At 49.2% G+C, this 18911-nt stretch overlaps 1 protein-coding gene across 1 annotated transcript in view; it reads left to right on the top strand.

Moving 5' to 3' along the window:
• FNBP4 (formin binding protein 4) overlaps nucleotides 1-18911 on the top strand; it is a 316742-nt gene that overhangs the window by 150793 nt on the left and 147038 nt on the right. The window contains exons 11-12 of the mRNA XM_069221602.1: nucleotides 1416-1549; nucleotides 2422-2609. Coding sequence (XP_069077703.1) covers nucleotides 1416-1549; nucleotides 2422-2609 — 322 coding nt within the window. The remainder of the gene's footprint in view (nucleotides 1-1415; nucleotides 1550-2421; nucleotides 2610-18911) is intronic.

Raw genomic sequence — 18911 nt, 5'->3', positions numbered from 1 at the left:
CTTGGTTATGGAAGCTCGCTTTATTTCATCCTACCAAAGTATCTTGTTCAACATTTGCAAATTGTTCAAAATGTGACACGTCTTATTCTAAACTAACCTAAAGATATGACTTTCTCCTCATCTCAGGAACCTCACTAACCTTCTGAGCCTTGAACAATTCTGGTCCTGTGAATCTTTGTAACTTAGCTTATCATTATTCCTCTGGGAGGTCTTTAAGATCAGCTGTGACCAAGTTACTCAATTTCCAATAGCTGGGGGGCTAGGCAGGGTGCTGCTCCTTTGCATACTTAACAGCTCGGCGCTGGAATTCTTTCCTTGAGGAACTCATGCTTCATATATTTGTGTATTTTGTAAGAAACAAAAATATTCCCATGTAATGCCGCTTTACATTTCTGGGCTCCGTATTAGTGTTTTTAAACACAGCCTCCCTTGGTTGGGTAGCTGCTGCACAAAAACCACATTCATATAATTACTCATGTATAAAACAAAATAAAAATACTGTTTAAATGGAGAGTGCTGTTTTATATAAGACCAAGTGACATTGTCCCATCTCTAGAGGATGAATAGACAATTTAATTGTAGGCACCTCCGATGGTATCCTACAAGGCCCAGAGCTGCACAACATCCATGCTGCTCTTGGGCACAGCTGTTGTATTTTTCCACGTTAGACTACTCTGCTGTAAAGTGCTGGTTCTTCTCATAAAACATCTTAACGCTACAGTTTCCTACTTCTCCACTCTCCCGTAGTTATCCACTGGCATTCCCCAGTCCTGTAGTCTCAAAGGATTTGTTGTTGCCACTGTTCCAAATGTCTTACTCCTCTGTACCTGCTCCCTATTCACATGCCGCCTTACTACAGCTTCAGTCTTCCAGGGCTTTTCGTTAACCTATTTCTTCTTCTCTTTCCCTTTACCTCCTCACTTTCTGATTAACCCTTATCACACTTAACGGTTTCCATTCCTATGGCTGAAAAATGCTTTCAGTCCCATTACTCTACCTCTGTTTTTAGTTCTTTTTGTTTCTTCAGTTCTGTCTGTGGCCGTCTGTTCTTCTCGACGATCACAGCCTCTTCCAGCACGGTCATTTACTGATTTGTCTTTCTTCTTATTTTATGTTGGTTTCTTTAATCTGCTACCCATTCATCCTGACCTTTTCTTTCCCATGCTAGTTCTGTGTGCAATGCCTTGTGCCTCCAGCTAGCTGCTGTCTCCAGGTCGCTGGCACCTTCCTATTTAACTTACACTTCATAAAAATGTACAGCAAAATAATAAAGTAAATATATTTGCCAGCTTCGTTTCCAACTCCTCAGGTGGTGCATCCTTTAGCCACCAGCGCTCCACTCTGTGCTCCCTTTTAAAGGGATAGTACGTTGATGGTATCTGACCTGTATTCTGTTTGTTTTGGCTTGCTTCTAGACTCGAATTTCTGATTGGCGAGAAGGAGCACTCAACGGCAATTACCTCAAACACAAACTTCAAGATGCAGCCGAACAAATAAGACAATATGAAATTAACGCCACTCCAAAGGGCTGGTCCTGCCACTGGGACAGGTACGCATCTTCTACCCTTTTCACCTTTCACCTTTGACTTCTCAGACATGACTTGTGACCACCGCCACCTGACGCCGTGACATCCTCTGTCTGGAGACTGGAAAGAGGTGCTAACCAGGCCCAGCCTGCCGCACACACACAGTTTGGGCCAGCCATAAACTGGAGACAAATGAGTAAATGTTAAAAGTAGCTTCGTGATTGGACTGAGCAGATGTTTCCTGTCCAGGGTGTAATTGCATTGTGTAGGGCAGGAATGGGGGGAGCGCTTGCGAGAGCTCTGTACGCTTTACAGGATTTCTGGAAGGTTCAACCTGTCGAGTAACGTCAGCGAAGTTTACAGGATCACCATGGCACCAGCTGTCAATCAAGATGAAGATAAGAGACTCCTACTCCAGGTCAGATCTTAAGATTTTTATTTGCCTTGATTATTTTTTGTAATTTAAAATTTTTGCTCTTATTTTTCAGTTCCCAGAGCCTTTTTCAACTTAGCTTTCACTGCTGTTATCCTAACTGTGGTCTCGGCAGTCCCTCTGGGAAGTAGGCGGCCTGCTCGTCTAGGCACCTTTCTGTCAGTAGTCCGCAGAAGAACATGTTCCTGTCTGTTAAATGGCCAGCACCCCTTTTGAGTTTTGATCTTGCCCCTGAGCTGATTTCTTTCTGCTTTGTTTGTCAGCCTAGGGGTGTAGCTATTCACAGGTTGCCCCAATCCTACTGTGTGCATTGTTGTCTTAAAGTTTGTGTGGCATCTGTTTTTGGCAGTGAATCAATGACTGGCTTCCTGGAGAGTCTTGTGCTCTTCGGGGAGTACCAGGTGTTGCCTGTCCTTGCTGGGATATGAGGCTTAAACAAGTTTTCTTTTTCTTGTGATTTAGGGAGCATAGGCGTTATTTCTATCTAAATGAACAGACAGGTGAATCCCAGTGGGAGTTCCCTGATGTAGACGAGGATGGAGATGATGCACCAGAGGTGACCACGGCACCAGAAGGCAAGGCTGCAGCTCCTCCTAAAGCAGCCCCGAAAGTGGCCGTTCCTCTGACTGATGCAACAAACAGCATGGCAGGTAAGGAGTGGTATTTTTAGAGTTCTTGGTGCCTCTCGGTAGCCAGTATCTTGTTAACCTGTGTCTAGGCACTTACCCGTTTGTCAACAAACCTATGACTAAAAGTAGTGCCTGTAAATGGGAGCACTCAACGCCTACAAAGATGTAATCCATGTGCACGCAGCACAGAAGGAGACTAGAGAGCAAGAAGTCTTTCAGTGCTTAATTTGAATTAGTTTTATTCAGGCGGTAGTCATTTCACGGTACATGTGACTGTCCGTTTTTAGGTCGATCCTATACATTGTGCGGTCTCTTAGAGACCTGTTGTGTATACTTTGTGGGCTTCAAGTCTGCCCATTGCTCTTAACTAGTCTATTTGAGTATCCTTTAAAATTCCTTGCTTCCAAGTGGTTAATCTGTCTTTGGTCCCGCCTTTTTTTCTAAGTTGTTCACTACCACGGAGCAGTGCTATGTTATTTGAAGCTTACCACTTCTCCTAATATTACCATCTGTTTAGGGACAAGTTTTCTCTTTCTCTTAAGAGCATTTAACATGAGCGCTTCATGTATTCAGTGGCTGTGAGTTCTATCAACACTGCTGTAATTCTTCTCATCTCACATACAATCTTAATCTGTTTTTATGGGGCCACTTATTACCAGGTTTCGTTTGGTGTTCATGTTTGGGTCAATATTTAACTTTTCAAAATAAAAATGTTTTGCGGTGAATGGGTGTAAGGAAATGCCTCCTTGGCATGGTTGCCCCCTGACTTTTTGCCTTTGCTGATGCTATGTTTACAATTGAAAGTGTGCTGAGGCCTGCTAACCAGGCCCCAGCACCAGTGTTCTTTCCCTAACCTGTACTTTTGTATCCACAATTGGCAGACCCTGGCATCCAGATAAGTCCCTTGTAACTGGTACTTCTAGTACCAAGGGCCCTGATGCCAAGGAAGGTCTCTAAGGGCTGCAGCATCTCTTATGCCACCCTGGAGACCTCTCACTCAGCACAGACACACTGCTTGCCAGCTTGTGTGTGCTAGTGAGGATAAAACGAGTAAGTCGACATGGCACTCCCCTCAGGGTGCCACGCCAGCCTCTCACTGCCTATGCAGTATAGGTAAGACACCCCTCTAGCCGGCCTTACAGCCCTAAGGCAGGGTGCACTATACCATAGGTGAGGGTACCAGTGCATGAGCATGGTACCCCAACAGTGTCTAAACAAAACCTTAGACATTGTAAGTGCAGGGTAGCCATAAGAGTATATGGTCTGGGAGTCTGTCAAACACGAACTCCACAGCACCATAATGGCTACACTGAAAACTGGGAAGTTTGGTGTAGGAAGTTGGCTCTGTATGCACTATTTCAAAGTAAAGAATAGTATGCACAGAGTCCAAGGGTTCCCCTTAGAGGTAAGATAGTGGCAAAAAGAGATAATACCAATGCTCTGTTTTGTGGTAGTGTGGTCGAGCAATAGGCTTATCCAAGGAGTAGTGTTAAGCATTTGTTGTACATACACATAGACAATAAATGAGGTACACACACTCAGAGACAAATCCAGCCAATAGGTTTTTGTATAGAAAAATATCTTTTCTTAGTTTATTTTAAGAACCACAGGTTCAAATTCTACATGTAATATCTGTAGGAAGTTGGCTCTGTATGTGCTATTTCAAAGTAAGGAATAGCATGCACAGAGTCCAAGGGTTCCCCTTAGAGGTAAAATAGTGGTAAAAATAGATAATACTTGTAGGAAGTTGGCTCTGTATGTGCTATTTCAAAGTAAGGAATAGCATGCACAGAGTCCAAGGGTTCCCCTTAGAGGTAAAATAGTGGTAAAAATAGATAATACTAATGCTCTATTTTGTGGTAGTGTGGTCGAGCAGTAGGCTTATCCAAGGAGTAGTGTTAAGCATTTGTTGTACATACACATAGACAATAAATGAGGTACACACACTCAGAGACAAATCCAGCCAATAGGTTTTTATATAGAAAAATATCTTTTCTTAGTTTATTTTAAGAACCACAGGTTCAAATTCTACATGTAATATCTCATTCGAAAGGTATTGCAGGTAAGTACTTTAGGAACTTCAAATCATCAAAATTGCATGTGTACTTTTCAAGTTATTGACAAATAGCCGTTTTAAAAGTGGACACTTAGTGCAATTTTCACAGTTCCTAGGGGAGGTAAGTTTTGATTAGTTTTACCAGGTAAGTAAGACACTTACAGGGTTCAGTTTTTGGTCCAAGGTAGCCCACCGTTGGGGGTTCAGAGCAACCCCAAAGTCACCACACCAGCAGCTCAGGGCCGGTCAGGTGCAGAGTTCAAAGTGGTGCCCAAAACACATAGGCTAGAATGGAGAGAAGGGGGTGCCCCGGTTCCGGTCTGCTTGCAGGTAAGTACCCGCGTCTTCGGAGGGCAGACCAGGGGGGTTTTGTAGGGCACCGGGGGGGACACGAGTCCACACAGAAATTTCACCCACAGCGGCGCGGGGGCGGCCGGGTGCAGTGTAGAAACAAGCGTCGGGTTCGCAGTGTTAGTCTATGAGAGATCTCGGGATCTCTTCAGCGCTGCAGGCAGGCAAGGGGGGGGTTCCTCGGGGAAACCTCCACTTGGGCAAGGGAGAGGGACTCCTGGGGGTCGCTTCTCCAGTGAAAGTCCGGTCCTTCAGGTCCTGGGGGCTGCGGGTGCAGGGTCTCTCCCAGGCGTCGGGACTTTAGATTCAAAGAGTCGCGGTCAGGGGAAGCCTCGGGATTCCCTCTGCAGGCGGCGCTGTGGGGGCTCAGGGGGGACAGGTTTTGGTACTCACAGTATCAGAGTAGTCCTGGGGTCCCTCCTGAGGTGTCGGGTCTCCACCAGCCGAGTCGGGGTCGCCGGGTGCAGTGTTGCAAGTCTCACGCTTCTTGCGGGGAGCTTGCAGGGATCTTTAAAGCTGCTGGAAACAAAGTTGCAGCTTTTCTTGGAGCAGGTCCGCTGTCCTCGGGAGTTTCTTGTCTTTTCGAAGCAGGGGCAGTCCTCAGAGGATGTCGAGGTCGCTGGTCCCTTCGGAAGGCGTCGCTGGAGCAGGATCTTTGGAAGGCAGGAGACAGGCCGGTGAGTTTCTGGAGCCAAGGCAGTTGTCGTCTTCTGGTCTTCCGCTGCAGGGGTTTTCAGCTGGGCAGTCCTTCTTGTTGCAGGAATCTAATTTTCTAGGGTTCAGGGTAGCCCTTAAATACTAAATTTAAGGGCGTGTTTAGGTCTGGGGGGTTAGTAGCCAATGGCTACTAGCCCTGAGGGTGGGTACACCCTCTTTGTGCCTCCTCCCAAGGGGAGGGGGTCACAATCCTAACCCTATTGGGGGAATCCTCCATCTGCAAGATGGAGGATTTCTAAAAGTTAGTCACCTCAGCTCAGGACACCTTAGGGGCTGTCCTGACTGGCCAGTGACTCCTCCTTGTTGTTCTCATTATTTTCTCCGGCCTTGCCGCCAAAAGTGGGGCCTGGCCGGAGGGGGCGGGCAACTCCACTAGCTGGAGTGTCCTGCTGGGTTGGCACAAAGGAGGTGAGCCTTTGAGGCTCACCGCCAGGTGTGACAATTCCTGCCTGGGAGAGGTGTTAGCATCTCCACCCAGTGCAGGCTTTGTTACTGGCCTCAGAGTGACAAAGGCACTCTCCCCATGGGGCCAGCAACATGTCTCGGTTTGTGGCAGGCTGCTAAAACTAGTCAGCCTACACAGATAGTCGGTTAAGTTTCAGGGGGCACCTCTAAGGTGCCCTCTGTGGTGTATTTTACAATAAAATGTACACTGGCATCAGTGTGCATTTATTGTGCTGAGAAGTTTGATACCAAACTTCCCAGTTTTCAGTGTAGCCATTATGGTGCTGTGGAGTTCGTGTTTGACAGACTCCCAGACCATATACTCTTATGGCTACCCTGCACTTACAATGTCTAAGGTTCTGTTTAGACACTGTAGGGGTACCAGGCTCATGCACTGGTACCCTCACCTATGGTATAGTGCACCCTGCCTTAGGGCTGTAAGGCCTGCTAGAGGGGTGTCTTACCTATACTGCATAGGCAGTGAGAGGCTGGCATGGCACCCTGAGGGGAGTGCCATGTCGACTTACTCGTTTTGTCCTCACTAGCACACACAAGCTGGTAAGCAGTGTGTCTGTGCTGAGTGAGAGGTCTCCAGGGTGGCATAAGACATGCTGCAGCCCTTAGAGACCTTCCTTGGCATCAGGGCCCTTGGTACTAGAAGTACCAGTTACAAGGGACTTATCTGGATGCCAGGGTCTGCCAATTGTGGATACAAAAGTACAGGTTAGGGAAAGAACACTGGTGCTGGGGCCTGGTTAGCAGGCCTCAGCACACTTTCAATTGTAAACATAGCATCAGCAAAGGCAAAAAGTCAGGGGGCAACCATGCCAAGGAGGCATTTCCTTACATTTGGAATCAAACTTCTCAGCACAATAAATGCACACTGATGCCAGTGTACATTTTATTGCAAAATACACCCCAGAGGGCACCTTAGAGGTGCCCCCTGAAACTTAACCGACTATCTGTGTAGGCTGACTAGTTCCAGCAGCCTGCCACACTAGAGACATGTTGCTGGCCCCATGGGGAGAGTGCCTTTGTCACTCTGAGGCCAGTAACAAAGCCTGCACTGGGTGGAGATGCTAACACCTCCCCCAGGCAGGAGCTGTAACACCTGGCGGTGAGCCTCAAAGGCTCACCCCTTTGTCACAGCACCGCAGGACACTCCAGCTAATGGAGTTGCCCGCCCCCTCCGGCCCGGCCCCCACTTTTGGCGGCAAGGCCGGAGAAAATAATGAGAATAACAAGGAGGAGTCACTGGCCAGTCAGGACAGCCCCTAAGGTGTCCTGAGCTGAGGTGACTCTAACTTTTAGAAATCCTCCATCTTGCAGATGGAGGATTCCCCCAATAGGGTTAGGATTGTGACCCCCTCCCCTTGGGAGGAGGCACAAAGGGTGTACCCACCCTCAGGGCTAGTAGCCATTGGCTACTAACCCCCCAGACCTAAACACGCCCTTAAATTTAGTATTTAAGGGCTACCCTGAACCCTAGAAAATGAGATTCCTGCAAACTACAAGAAGGACTGCCTAGCTGAAAACCCCTGCAGAGGAAGACCAGAAGACGACAACTGCCTTGGCTCCAGAAACTCACCGGCCTGTCTCCTGCCTTCCAAAGAACTCTGCTCCAGCGACGCCTTCCAAGGGACCAGCGACCTCTGAATCCTCTGAGGACTGCCCTGCTTCGAAAAAGACAAGAAACTCCCGAGGACAGCGGACCTGCTCCAAAAAGACTGCAACTTTGTTTCGAGGAGCAGCTTTAAAGACCCTGCAATCTCCCCGCAAGAAGCGTGAGACTTGCAACACTGCACCCGGCGACCCCGACTCGGCTGGTGGAGAACCAACACCTCAGGGAGGACCCCCGGACTACTCTCCGACTGTGAGTACCAAAACCTGTCCCCCCTGAGCCTCCACAGCGCCGCCTGCAGAGGGAATCCCGAGGCTTCCCCTGACCGCGACTCTCTGAAACCTAAGTCCCGACGCCTGGAAAAGACCCTGCACCTGCAGCCCCCAGGACCTGAAGGACCGGACTTTCACTGGAGAAGTGACCCCCAGGAGTCCCTCTCCCTTGCCCAAGTGGAGGTTTCCCCGAGGAAGCCCCCCCTTGCCCGCCTGCAGCGCTGAAGAGATCCGTTGATCTCTCAGACTAACATTGCGAACCCGACGCTTGTTTCTACACTGCACCCGGCTGCCCCCGCGCTGCTGAGGGTGAAATTTCTGTGTGGGCTTGTGTCCCCCCCGGTGCCCTACAAAACCCCCCCTGGTCTGCCCTCCGAAGACGCGGGTACTTACCTGCCAGCAGACCGGAACCGGGGCACCCCCTTCTCTCCATTCTAGCCTATGCGTTTTGGGCACCACTTTGAACTCTGCACCTGACCGGCCCTGAGCTGCTGGTGTGGTGACTTTGGGGTTGCTCTGAACCCCCAACGGTGGGCTACCTTGGACCAAGAACTGAACTTTGTAAGTGTCTTACTTACCTGGTAAAACTAACAAAAACTTACCTCCCCCAGGAACTGTGAAAATTGCACTAAGTGTCCACTTTTAAAATAGCTATTTGTGAATAACTTGAAAAGTATACATGCAATTGAAATGATTCAAAGTTCCTAATGTACTTACCTGCAATACCTTTCAAACAAGATATTACATGTTAAATTTGAACCTGTGGTTCTTAAAATAAACTAAGAAAAGATATTTTTCTATAACAAAACCTATTGGCTGGATTTGTCTCTGAGTGTGTGTACCTCATTTATTGTCTATGTGTATGTACAACAAATGCTTAACACTACTCCTTGGATAAGCCTACTGCTCGACCACACTACCACAAAATAGAGCATTAGTATTATCTATTTTTACCACTATTTTACCTCTAAGGGGAACCCTTGGACTCTGTGCATGCTATTCCTTACTTTGAAATAGCACATACAGAGCCAACTTCCTACAATGGGTTTTCAAAGTTTATTCATTTACACAAGCGTTGTGTACTAAATGACGTTTACAATTGTGTACAGGCTGCCTCGTTGTAGCGACAAAAGTAGAAAACAAAGGGGACAAGGGCTTGCAACAGAGTCCATAGTGCCAAAAACCTGGCGACCTTCTTACGAACTAAATACCTGCGACTGTTTTGTTCATTGATTCTTAGTTACAATTAAAGGCACTTTTGTGCCTTGGCAAACTTTCCACAGAGCAGGGTTAGGGGACGGAACCACACAGCTGTCCTTCCCAGGTACTAAGCCTCTCGCCAAGTCAAATACCTCCAGGCACTTCGAACTGACATTTCACTGGGTGTAACTGTTTATGTGCATCTTCTAACCTGTGCGCATCCCAAGTACTTTGTCTTTCACTAGTGTTTGCTTTTAAATTGATATGAAACGAAAGATTACAATGGCAATTTTGTCTACACATTGCAATCCAAGGAACAGACTGCGTAACATGGTCACAGGGGAGGAAGGCTGATGCGGCTTTTAATGCATACGTTTGTTAGAACAGTAGACCATGGGCTGTAAACAGAGCCTTGGAACAGAATTCCCTGGGCTGCATTCCTTACAGCGAAGCTGTGACACTTCTTCCGTTGTGCCACCAGGGAGCCTAAGTCGCAGCAGTAAGTAAGGGATGGCGCATAAAGTGGGAGAGAGGCTACTGTTGTGAAAAGTATTTCAATTAGTGGGAGAAGTATCTGGTTTCCTGATTAGCATGCCGTGTTTGTACACTTCAGTCGCGCACACAAGCTCACTCGTGCTGCCCAGCCTGCGGTGGTACCAGAAGCCTGCATTTCCTCGTTCCAGGATGCTTTTTCTTCCACCTCCCACCTTATAATTAAATGTGCACGTATGCAAACATCGCCCTTTTACTTTCTGCTGATGCAGAACAATATCTGCAAACAAAATGGAAAAACTAGCTCTGCATTCACTTCCGAAGGAGAGACCTGTTGGCTATGCCAATGCTTGTTGTGGGCTGTAGGAATGTGGTTTTGTCTATGTGGAATATTACCAGTAATTTGTCAGTGTCCACTACTGTCAGATTTTCAGGAGTGAGTTAGCATTTAACCGTGTGGTATTTGGCATTAGTAGCTGTAGGTGGTTTGAACGCATTGGTCGGGTGTTAGCACCCACTGTTAGAGCTGTCGTTATGAACTAACCTAATTTTAGTTGGTGTTTTTGTACTGGGTAGTGGAGACGAACAGGCTCTAAATGTAGATGGTGGGTGCAGAGGAACCTAGATCACTTGTTGTAAAGAAATGGCTCCCTGTTGCAGTTACCCCCCACTTTTTGACTGATACTGATACTGATGCTGACTTGACTGAGAAGTGTGCTGGGACCCTGCTAACCAGGCCCCAGCACCAGTGTTCTTTCACCTAAAATGTACCATTGTTTCCACAATTGGCACACCCTGGCATTCAGACCAGTCCCTTGTAACTGGTACTTCTAGTACCAAGGGCCCTGATGCCAGGGAAGGTCTCTAAGGGCTGCAGCATGTCTTATGCCACCCTAGGGACCCCTCACTCAGCACAGACACACTGCTTGCCAGCTTGTGTGTGCTGGTGAGGAGAAAATGACTAAGTCGACATGGCACTCCCCTCAGGGTGTCATGCCAACCTCACACTGCCTGTGGCATAGGTGAGTCACCCCTCTAGTAGGCCTTACAGCCCTAAGGCAGGGTGCACTATACCACAGGTGAGGGCATATGTGCATGAGCACTATGCCCCTACAGTGTCTAAGTAAAACCTTAGACATTGTAAGTGCAGGGTAGCCATAAGAGTATATGGGCTGGGAGTCTGTCAAAAACGAACTCCTCAGCTCCATAATGGCTACACTGAATACTGGGAAGTTTAGTATCCAACTTCTCAGAATAATAAACCCACACTGATGCCAGTGATGGATTTATTAAAAAATGCACACAGAGGGCATCTTAGAGATACCCCCTGTATTTTACCCAATTGTTCAGTGCAGGACTGACTGGTCTGTGCCAGCCTGCTGCTGAGAGACGAGTTTCTGACCCCATGCAGTGAGAGCCTTTGTGCTCTCTGAGGACAGAAACAAAGCCTGCTCTGGGTGGAGGTGCTTCACACCTCCCCCCTACAGGAACTGTAACACCTAGCCGTGAGCCTCAAAGGCTCAGGCCTGGTGTTACAATGCCCCAGGGCACTCCAGCTAGTGGAGATGCCCGCCCCCTCGACACAGCCCCCACTTTTGGCTGCAAGTCCAGGAGGAGATAATGAGAAAAACAAGGAGTCGTCACTGGCCAGTCAGGACAGCCCCTAAGGTGTCCTGAGCTGAGGTGACTCTGACTTTTAGAAATCCTCCATCTTGTAGAAGGAGGATTCCCCCAATAGGATTAGGGATGTGACCCCCTCCCCTTGGGAGGAGGCACAAAGAGGGTGTACCCACCCTCAGGGCTAGTAGCCATTGGCTACTAACCCCCCAGACCTAAACACGCCCTTAAATTTAGTATTTAAGGGCTCCCCTGAACCTAAGAATTTAGATTCCTGCAACTACAAGAAGAAGAGGACTGCTGAGCTGAAAGACCCCTGCAGAAGAAGAAAAGAAGACACCAACTGCTTTGGCCCCAGACCTACCGGCCGGTCTCCTGCTGTAAGGAAATGCCTCCTTGGCATGGTTACCCCCTGACTTTTTGCCTTTGCTGATGCTATGTTTTGAATTGAAAGTGTGCTGAGGCCTGCTAACCAGGCCCCAGCACCAGTGTTCTTTCCCTAACCTGTACTTTTGTATCCACAATTGGCACAACCTGGCATCCAGATAAGTCCCTTGTAAATGGTACCCCTGGTACCAAGGGCCCTGATGCCAGGGAAGGTCTCGAAGGGCTGCAGCATGTATTATGCCACCCTGGAGACCCCTCACTCAGCACAGACACACTGCTTGCCAGCTTGTGTGTGCTGGTGAGAACAAAATGAGTAAGTCGACATGGCACTCCCCTCAGGGTGCCATGCCAGCCTCTCACTGCCTATGCAAGTATAGATAAGTCACCCCTCTAGCAGGCCTTACAGCCCTAAGGCAGGGTGCACTATACCATAGGTGAGGGCACCAGTGCATGAGCACTGTGCCCCTACAGTGTCTAAGCCAAACCATAGACATTGTAAGTGCAGGGTAGCCATAAGAGTATATGGTCTGGGAGTCTGTCAAACACGAACTCCACAGCACCATAATGGCTACACTGAAAACTGGGAAGTTTGGTATCAAACTTCTCAGCACAATAAATGTACACTGATGCCAGTGTACATTTTATTGTAAAATACACCCCAGAGGGCACCTTAGAGGTGCCCCCTGAAACCTTAACCGACTATCTGTGTAGGCTGACTGGTTCCAGCAGCCTGCCACAACCGAGACATGTTGCTGGCCCCATGGGGAGAGTGCCTTTGTCACTCTGAGGCCAGTAACAAAGCCTGCACTGGGTGGAGATGCTAACACCTCCCCCAGGCAGGAGCTGTCACACCTGGCGGTGAGCCTCAAAGGCTCTCACCCCCTTTGTTCCAGCACCACAGGGCACTCCAGCTAGTGGAGTTGCCCGCCCCCTCCGGCCAGGGCCCCACTTTTGGCGGCAAGGCCGGGGGAAATAATGAGAACAAGGAGGAGTCACTGGCCAGTCAGGACAGCCCCTAAGGTGTCCTGAGCTGAAGTGACTCCAACTTTTAGAAATCCTCCATCTTGCAGATGGAGGATTCCCCCAATAGGATTAGGGATGTGACCCCCTCCCCTTGGGAGGAGGCACAAAGAGGGTGTACCCACCCTCAGGGCTAGTAGCCATTGTCTACTAACCCCCCAGACCTAAACACGCCCTTAAATTTAGTATTTAAGGGCTCCCCTGAACCTAAGAATTTAGATTCCTGAAACTACAAGAAGACTGCTGAGCTGAAAAACCCCTGCAGAAGAAGAACAGAAGACACCAACTGCTTTGGCCCCAGACTTACCGGCCTGTCTCCTGCCTTCCAAAGATACCTGCTCCAGCGACGCTTTCCAAGGGACCAGCGACCTCTGAATCCTCTGAGGACTGCCCTGCTTCAAGAAAGACAAACTCCCGAGGACAGCGGCACTGCTCCAAAAGAACTGCAACTTTGTTACAGAGGAGCAGATTTAAAGACCCCTGCAACTCCCCGCAAGAAGCGTGAGACTTGCAACACTGCACCCGGCGACCCCGACTCGACTGGTGGAGAACCAACACCTCAGGGAGGACCCTCCGGCGACTCCAAGACCGTGAGTAACCAAAGTTGTCCCCCCTGAGCCCCCACAGCGACGCCTGCAGAGGGAATCCCGAGGCTCCCCCTGACGCGACTGCCTGAACCTAAAGTCCCGACGGCTGGAAAAGACCCTGCACCCGCAGCCCCCAGCACCTGAAGGAACGGAACTTCTGTGCAGGAGTGACCCCCAGGAGGCCCTCTCCCTTGCCCAGGTGGTGGCTACCCCGAGGAGCCCCCCCCTTGCCTGCCTGCAACGCTGAAGAGATCCCTTGGTCTCTCATTGAACATCATTGAAAACCAGACGTGTGTTTGCACACTGCACCCGGCCGCCCCCCGCGCTGCTGAGGGTGTACTTTTTGTGCTGACTTGTGTGTCCCCCCCCCCCCCCCCCCCCCCCCCCCCCGGTGCTCTACAAAACCCCCCTGGTCTGCCCTCCGAAGACGCGGGTACTTACCTGCTGGCAGACCGGAACCGGGGCACCCCCTTCTCTCTATTGAAGCCTATGCGTTTTGGGCACCTCTTTGACCTCTGCACCTGACCGTCCCTGAGCTGCTGGTGTGGTAACTTTGGGGTTGCTCTGAACCCCCAACGGTGGGCTACCTTGGACCCAAACCTGAGACTTGTAAGTGATTTACTTACCTGCTAAAACGAACAATAACTTACCTCCCCCAGGAACTGTGAAAATTGCACTGTCCACTTTTAAAACAGCTATTTGTGTTTTATGTGAAAAGTATATATGCTACTGTAATTATTCAAAGTTCCTTATGTACTTACCTGCAATACCTTTCAAATGAGATATTACATGTAGAATTTGAACCTGTGGTTCTTAAAATAAACTAAGAAAATATATTTTTCTATAACAAAACCTATTGGCTGGATTTGTCTGAGTGTGTGTTCCTCATTTATTGCCTGTGTGTATGTACAACAAATGCTTAACACTACTCCTTTGATAAGCCTACTGCTCGACCACAATACCACAAAATAGAGCATTAGTATTATCTTTTTGCCACTATCTTACCTCTAAGGGGAACCCTTGGACTCTGTGCATACTATTCCTTGCTTTGAAATAGTGCATACAGAGCCAACTTCCTACACTTGTGAAGCCGGATGTGGTAGAGAACACAAGAAGCTATATTGGCTTCTACAGTCAGTGGTATAAAAACCTGTATGGGCTGTTATCTGCTCAGGTAGTATGTTAGGAGCTTTGTGGTGTTGGTCAGAGCTGTGACATTATGAGCAAGTCATTACCTGTGTGCTAGAAAATTGTGGCTGTAGGCTAAAGGACACGAGGCGCTATATGTGGTTCTGCATTCAGGGACAGTCATGATTTTAAATCATTGGGCATATTGTAGGAAGTTGGCTCTGTATGTGCTATTTCAAAGTAAGGAATAGCATGCACAGAGTCCAAGGGTTCCCCTTAGAGGTAAAATAGTGGTAAAAAGAGATAATACTAATGCTCTATTTTGTGGTAGTGTGGTCGAGCAGTAGGCTTATCCAAGGAGTAGTGTTAAGCATTTGTTGTACATACACATAGACAATAAATGAGGTACACACACTCAGAGACAAATCCAGCCAATAGGTTTGGTTATAGAAAAATATCTTTTCTTAGTTTATTTTAAGAACCACAGGTTCAAATTTAACATGTAATATCTTGTTTGAAAGGTATTGCAGGTAAGTACATTAGGAACTTTGAATCATTTCAATTGCATGTATACTTGTCAAGTTATTGACAAATAGCTACTTTAAAAGTGGACACAGTGCAATTTTCACAGTTCCTGGGGGAGGTAAGTTTTTGTTAGTTTTACCAGGTAAGTAAGACACTTACAGGGTTCAGTTCTTGGTCCAAGGTAGCCCACCGTTGGGGGTTCAGAGCAACTTCAAGTCACCACACCAGCAGCTCAGGGCCGGTCAGGTGCAGAGTTCAAAGTGGTGCCCAAAACGCATAGGCTAGAATGGAGAGAAGGGGGTGCCCCGGTTCCGGTCTGCTTGCAGGTAAGTACCCGCGTCTTCGGAGGGCAGACCAGGGGGGTTTTGTAGGGCACCGGGGGGGACACAAGCCCACACAGAAATTTCACCCTCAGCGGCCCGGGGGCGGCCGGGTGCAGTGTAGAAACAAGCGTCGGGTTCGCAATGTTAGTAAATGAGAGATCACGGGATCTCTTCAGCACTGCAGGCAGGCAAGGGGGGGGTTCCTCGGGGAAACCTCCACCTGGGCAAGGGAGAGGGACTCCTGGGGGTCACTTCTCCAGTGAAAGTCCGGTCCTTCAGGTCCTGGGGGCTGCGGGTGCAGGGTCTTTTCCAGGCGTCGGGACTTAGGTTTCAGAGAGTCGCGGTCAGGGGAAGCCTCGGGATTCCCTCTGCAGGCGGCGCTGTGGGGGGTCAGGGGGGACAGGTTTTTGTACTCACAGTATCGGAGTAGTCCTGGGGTCCCTCCTGAGGTGTTGGATCTCCACCAGCCGAGTCGGGGTCGCCGGGTGCAGTGTTGCAAGTCTCACGCTTCTTGCGGGGAGCTTGCAGGGTTCTTTCAAGGCTGCTGGAAACAAAGTTGCAGCCTTTCTTGGAGCAGGTCCGCTGTCCTCGGGAGTTTCTTGTCTTTTCGAAGCAGGGGCAGTCCTCAGAGGATGTCGAGGTCGCTGGTCCCTTTGGAAGGCGTCGCTGGAGCAGGATCTTTGGAAGGCAGGAGACAGGCCGGTGAGTTTCTGGAGCCAAGGCAGTTGTCGTCTTCTGGTCTTCCTCTGCAGGGGTTTTCAGCTGGGCAGTCCTTCTTCTTGTAGTTGCAGGAATCTAATTTTCTAGGGTTCAGGGTAGCCCTTAAATACTAAATTTAAGGGCGTGTTTAGGTCTGGGGGGTTAGTAGCCAATGGCTACTAGCCCTGAGGGTGGGTACACCCTCTTTGTGTCTCCTCCCAAGGGGAGGGGGTCACAAGCCTAACCCTATTGGGGGAATCGATTTCTAAAAGTCAGTCACCTCAGCTCAGGACACCTTAGGGGCTGTCCTGACTGGCCAGTGACTCCTCCTTGTTTTTCTCATTATCTCTCCTGGGCTTGCCGCCAAAAGTGGGGGCTGGGTCCAGGGGGCGGGCATCTCCACTAGCTGGAGTGCCCTGGGGCATTGTAACACGAAGCTTGAGCCTTTGAAGCTCACTGCTAGGTGTTATAGTTCCTGCAGGGGGGAGGTGTGAAGCACCTCCACCCACAGCAGGCTTTGTTTCTGTCCTCAGAGCACAAAGGCTCTCACCGCATGAGGTCAGCAACTCGTCTCAGCAGCAGGCTGGCACAGACCAGTCAGTCCTGCACTGAACAATTGGGTAAAATACAGGGGGTATCTCTAAGATGCCCTCTGTGTGCATTTTGTAATAAATCCAACACTGGCATCAGTGTGGGTTTATTATTCTGAGAAGTTTGATACTAAACTTCCCAGTATTCAGTGTAGCCATTATGGAGCTGTGGAGTTCGTTTTTGACAGACTCCCAGCCCATATACTCTTATGGCTACCCTGCACTTACAATGTCTAAGGTTTTGCTTAGACACTGTAGGGGCATAGTGCTCATGCACATATGCCCTCACCTGTGGTATAGTGCACCCTGCCTTAGGGCTGTAAGGCCTACTAGAGGGGTGACTTACCTATGCCACAGGCAGTGGGAGGTTGGCATGGCACCCTGAGGGGAGTCCCATGTCGACTTAGTCATTTTCTCCCCATCAGCACACACAAGCTGGCAAGCAGTGTGTCTGTGCTGAGTGAGGGGTCCCTAGGGTGGCATAAGACATGCTGCAGCCCTTAGGGACCTTCCCTGGCATCAGGGCCCTTGGTACCAGGGGTACCAGTTACAAGGGACTTACCTAGGTGCCAGGATTGTGCCAATTGTGGAAACAATGGTACATTTTAGATGAAAGAACACTGGTGCTGGGGCCTGGTTAGCAGGGTCCCAGCACACTTCTCAGTCAAGTCAGCATCAGTATCAGGCAAAAAGTGGGGGGTAACTGCAACAGGGAGCCATTTCTTTACACATATACTTCCAGGTCCAGGAGGGGACTATTCCATTTCATTAAGCTCCCCCCGTAAATAGTCTGATATTTATCGGAGTCTTCCCCTTTAATGTGACCAGAGCCCACAATGCCGTACACCGGTCCACACTTCTAAATCCCCTTTAATGTGACCAGAACCCACAACGCCATACACCGGTCCACACTTGTAGGAAGTTGGCTCTGTATGTGCTATTTCAAAGTAAGGAATAGCATGCACAGAGTCCAAGGGTTCCCCTTAGAGGTAAAATAGTGGTAAAAAGAGAATACTAATGCTCTATTTTGTGGTAGTGTGGTCGAGCAGTAGGCTTATCCAAGGAGTAGTGTTAAGCATTTATGTACCTACACATAGACAATAAATGAGGTACACACACTCAGAGACAAATCCAGCCAATAGGTTTTGTTATAGAAAAATCTTTTCTTAGTTTATTTTAAGAACCACAGGTTCAAATTTAACATGTAATATCTTGTTTGAAAGGTATTGCAGGTAAGTACATTAGGAACTTTGAATTATTTCAATTGCATGTATACTTTTCAAGTTATTCACAAATAGCTATTTTAAAAGTGGACACTTAGTGCAATTTTCACAGTTCCTGGGGGAGGTAAGTTTTTGTTAGTTTTACCAGGTAAGTAAGACACTTACAGAGTTCAGTTCTTGGTCCAAGGTAGCCCACCGTTGGGGGTTCAGAGCAACCCCAAAGTTACCACACCAGCAGCTCAGGGCCGGTCAGGTGCAGAGTTCAAAGTGGTGCCCAAAACACATAGGCTAGAATGGAGAGAAGGGGGTGCCCCGGTTCCGGTCTGCTTGCAGGTAAGTACCCGCGTCTTCGGAGGGCAGACCAGGGGGGTTTTGTAGGGCACCGGGGGGGACACAAGCCCACACAGAAATTTCACCCTCAGCGGCGCGGGGGCGGCCGGGTGCAGTGTTAGAACAAGCGTCGGGTTCGCAATGTAAGTCAATGAGAGATCAAGGGATCTCTTCAGCGCTGCAGGCAGGCAAGGGGGGCTTCCTCGGGGAAACCTCCACTTGGGCAAGGGAGAGGGACTCCTGGGGGTCACTTCTGCAGTGAAAGTCCGGTCCTTCAGGTCCTGGGGGCTGCGGGTGCAGGGTCTTTTCCAGGCGTCGGGACTTAGGTTTCAGAGAGTCGCGGTCAGGGGAAGCCTCGGGATTCCCTCTGCAGGCGGCGCTGTGGGGGCTCAGGGGGGACAGGTTTTGGTACTCACAGTCGTAGAGTAGTCCGGGGGTCCTCCCTGAGGTGTTGGTTCTCCACCAGCCGAGTCGGGGTCGCCGGGTGCAGTGTTGCAAGTCTCACGCTTCTTGCGGGGAGTTGCAGGGTTCTTTAAAGCTGCTTCTTGGAACAAAGTTGCAGTCTTTTTGGAGCAGGTCCGCTGTCCTCGGGAGTTTGTCGTCGAAGCAGGGCAGTCCTCAGAGGATGCAGAGGTCGCTGGTCCCTTTGGAAGGCGTCGCTGGAGCAGAGTTTTTTGGAAGGCAGGAGACAGGCCGGTGAGTTTCTGGAGCCAAGGCAGTTGTTGTCTTCTGGTCTTCCTC

This window comes from Pleurodeles waltl, chromosome 3_1 (genome assembly GCF_031143425.1).
Source record: "Pleurodeles waltl isolate 20211129_DDA chromosome 3_1, aPleWal1.hap1.20221129, whole genome shotgun sequence".
Classification (NCBI taxonomy): Eukaryota; Metazoa; Chordata; class Amphibia; order Caudata; family Salamandridae; genus Pleurodeles; species Pleurodeles waltl.
The sequence above is the reverse complement of the archived record's forward strand: the minus strand, read 5'-3'. Positions and strand labels throughout refer to the sequence as shown.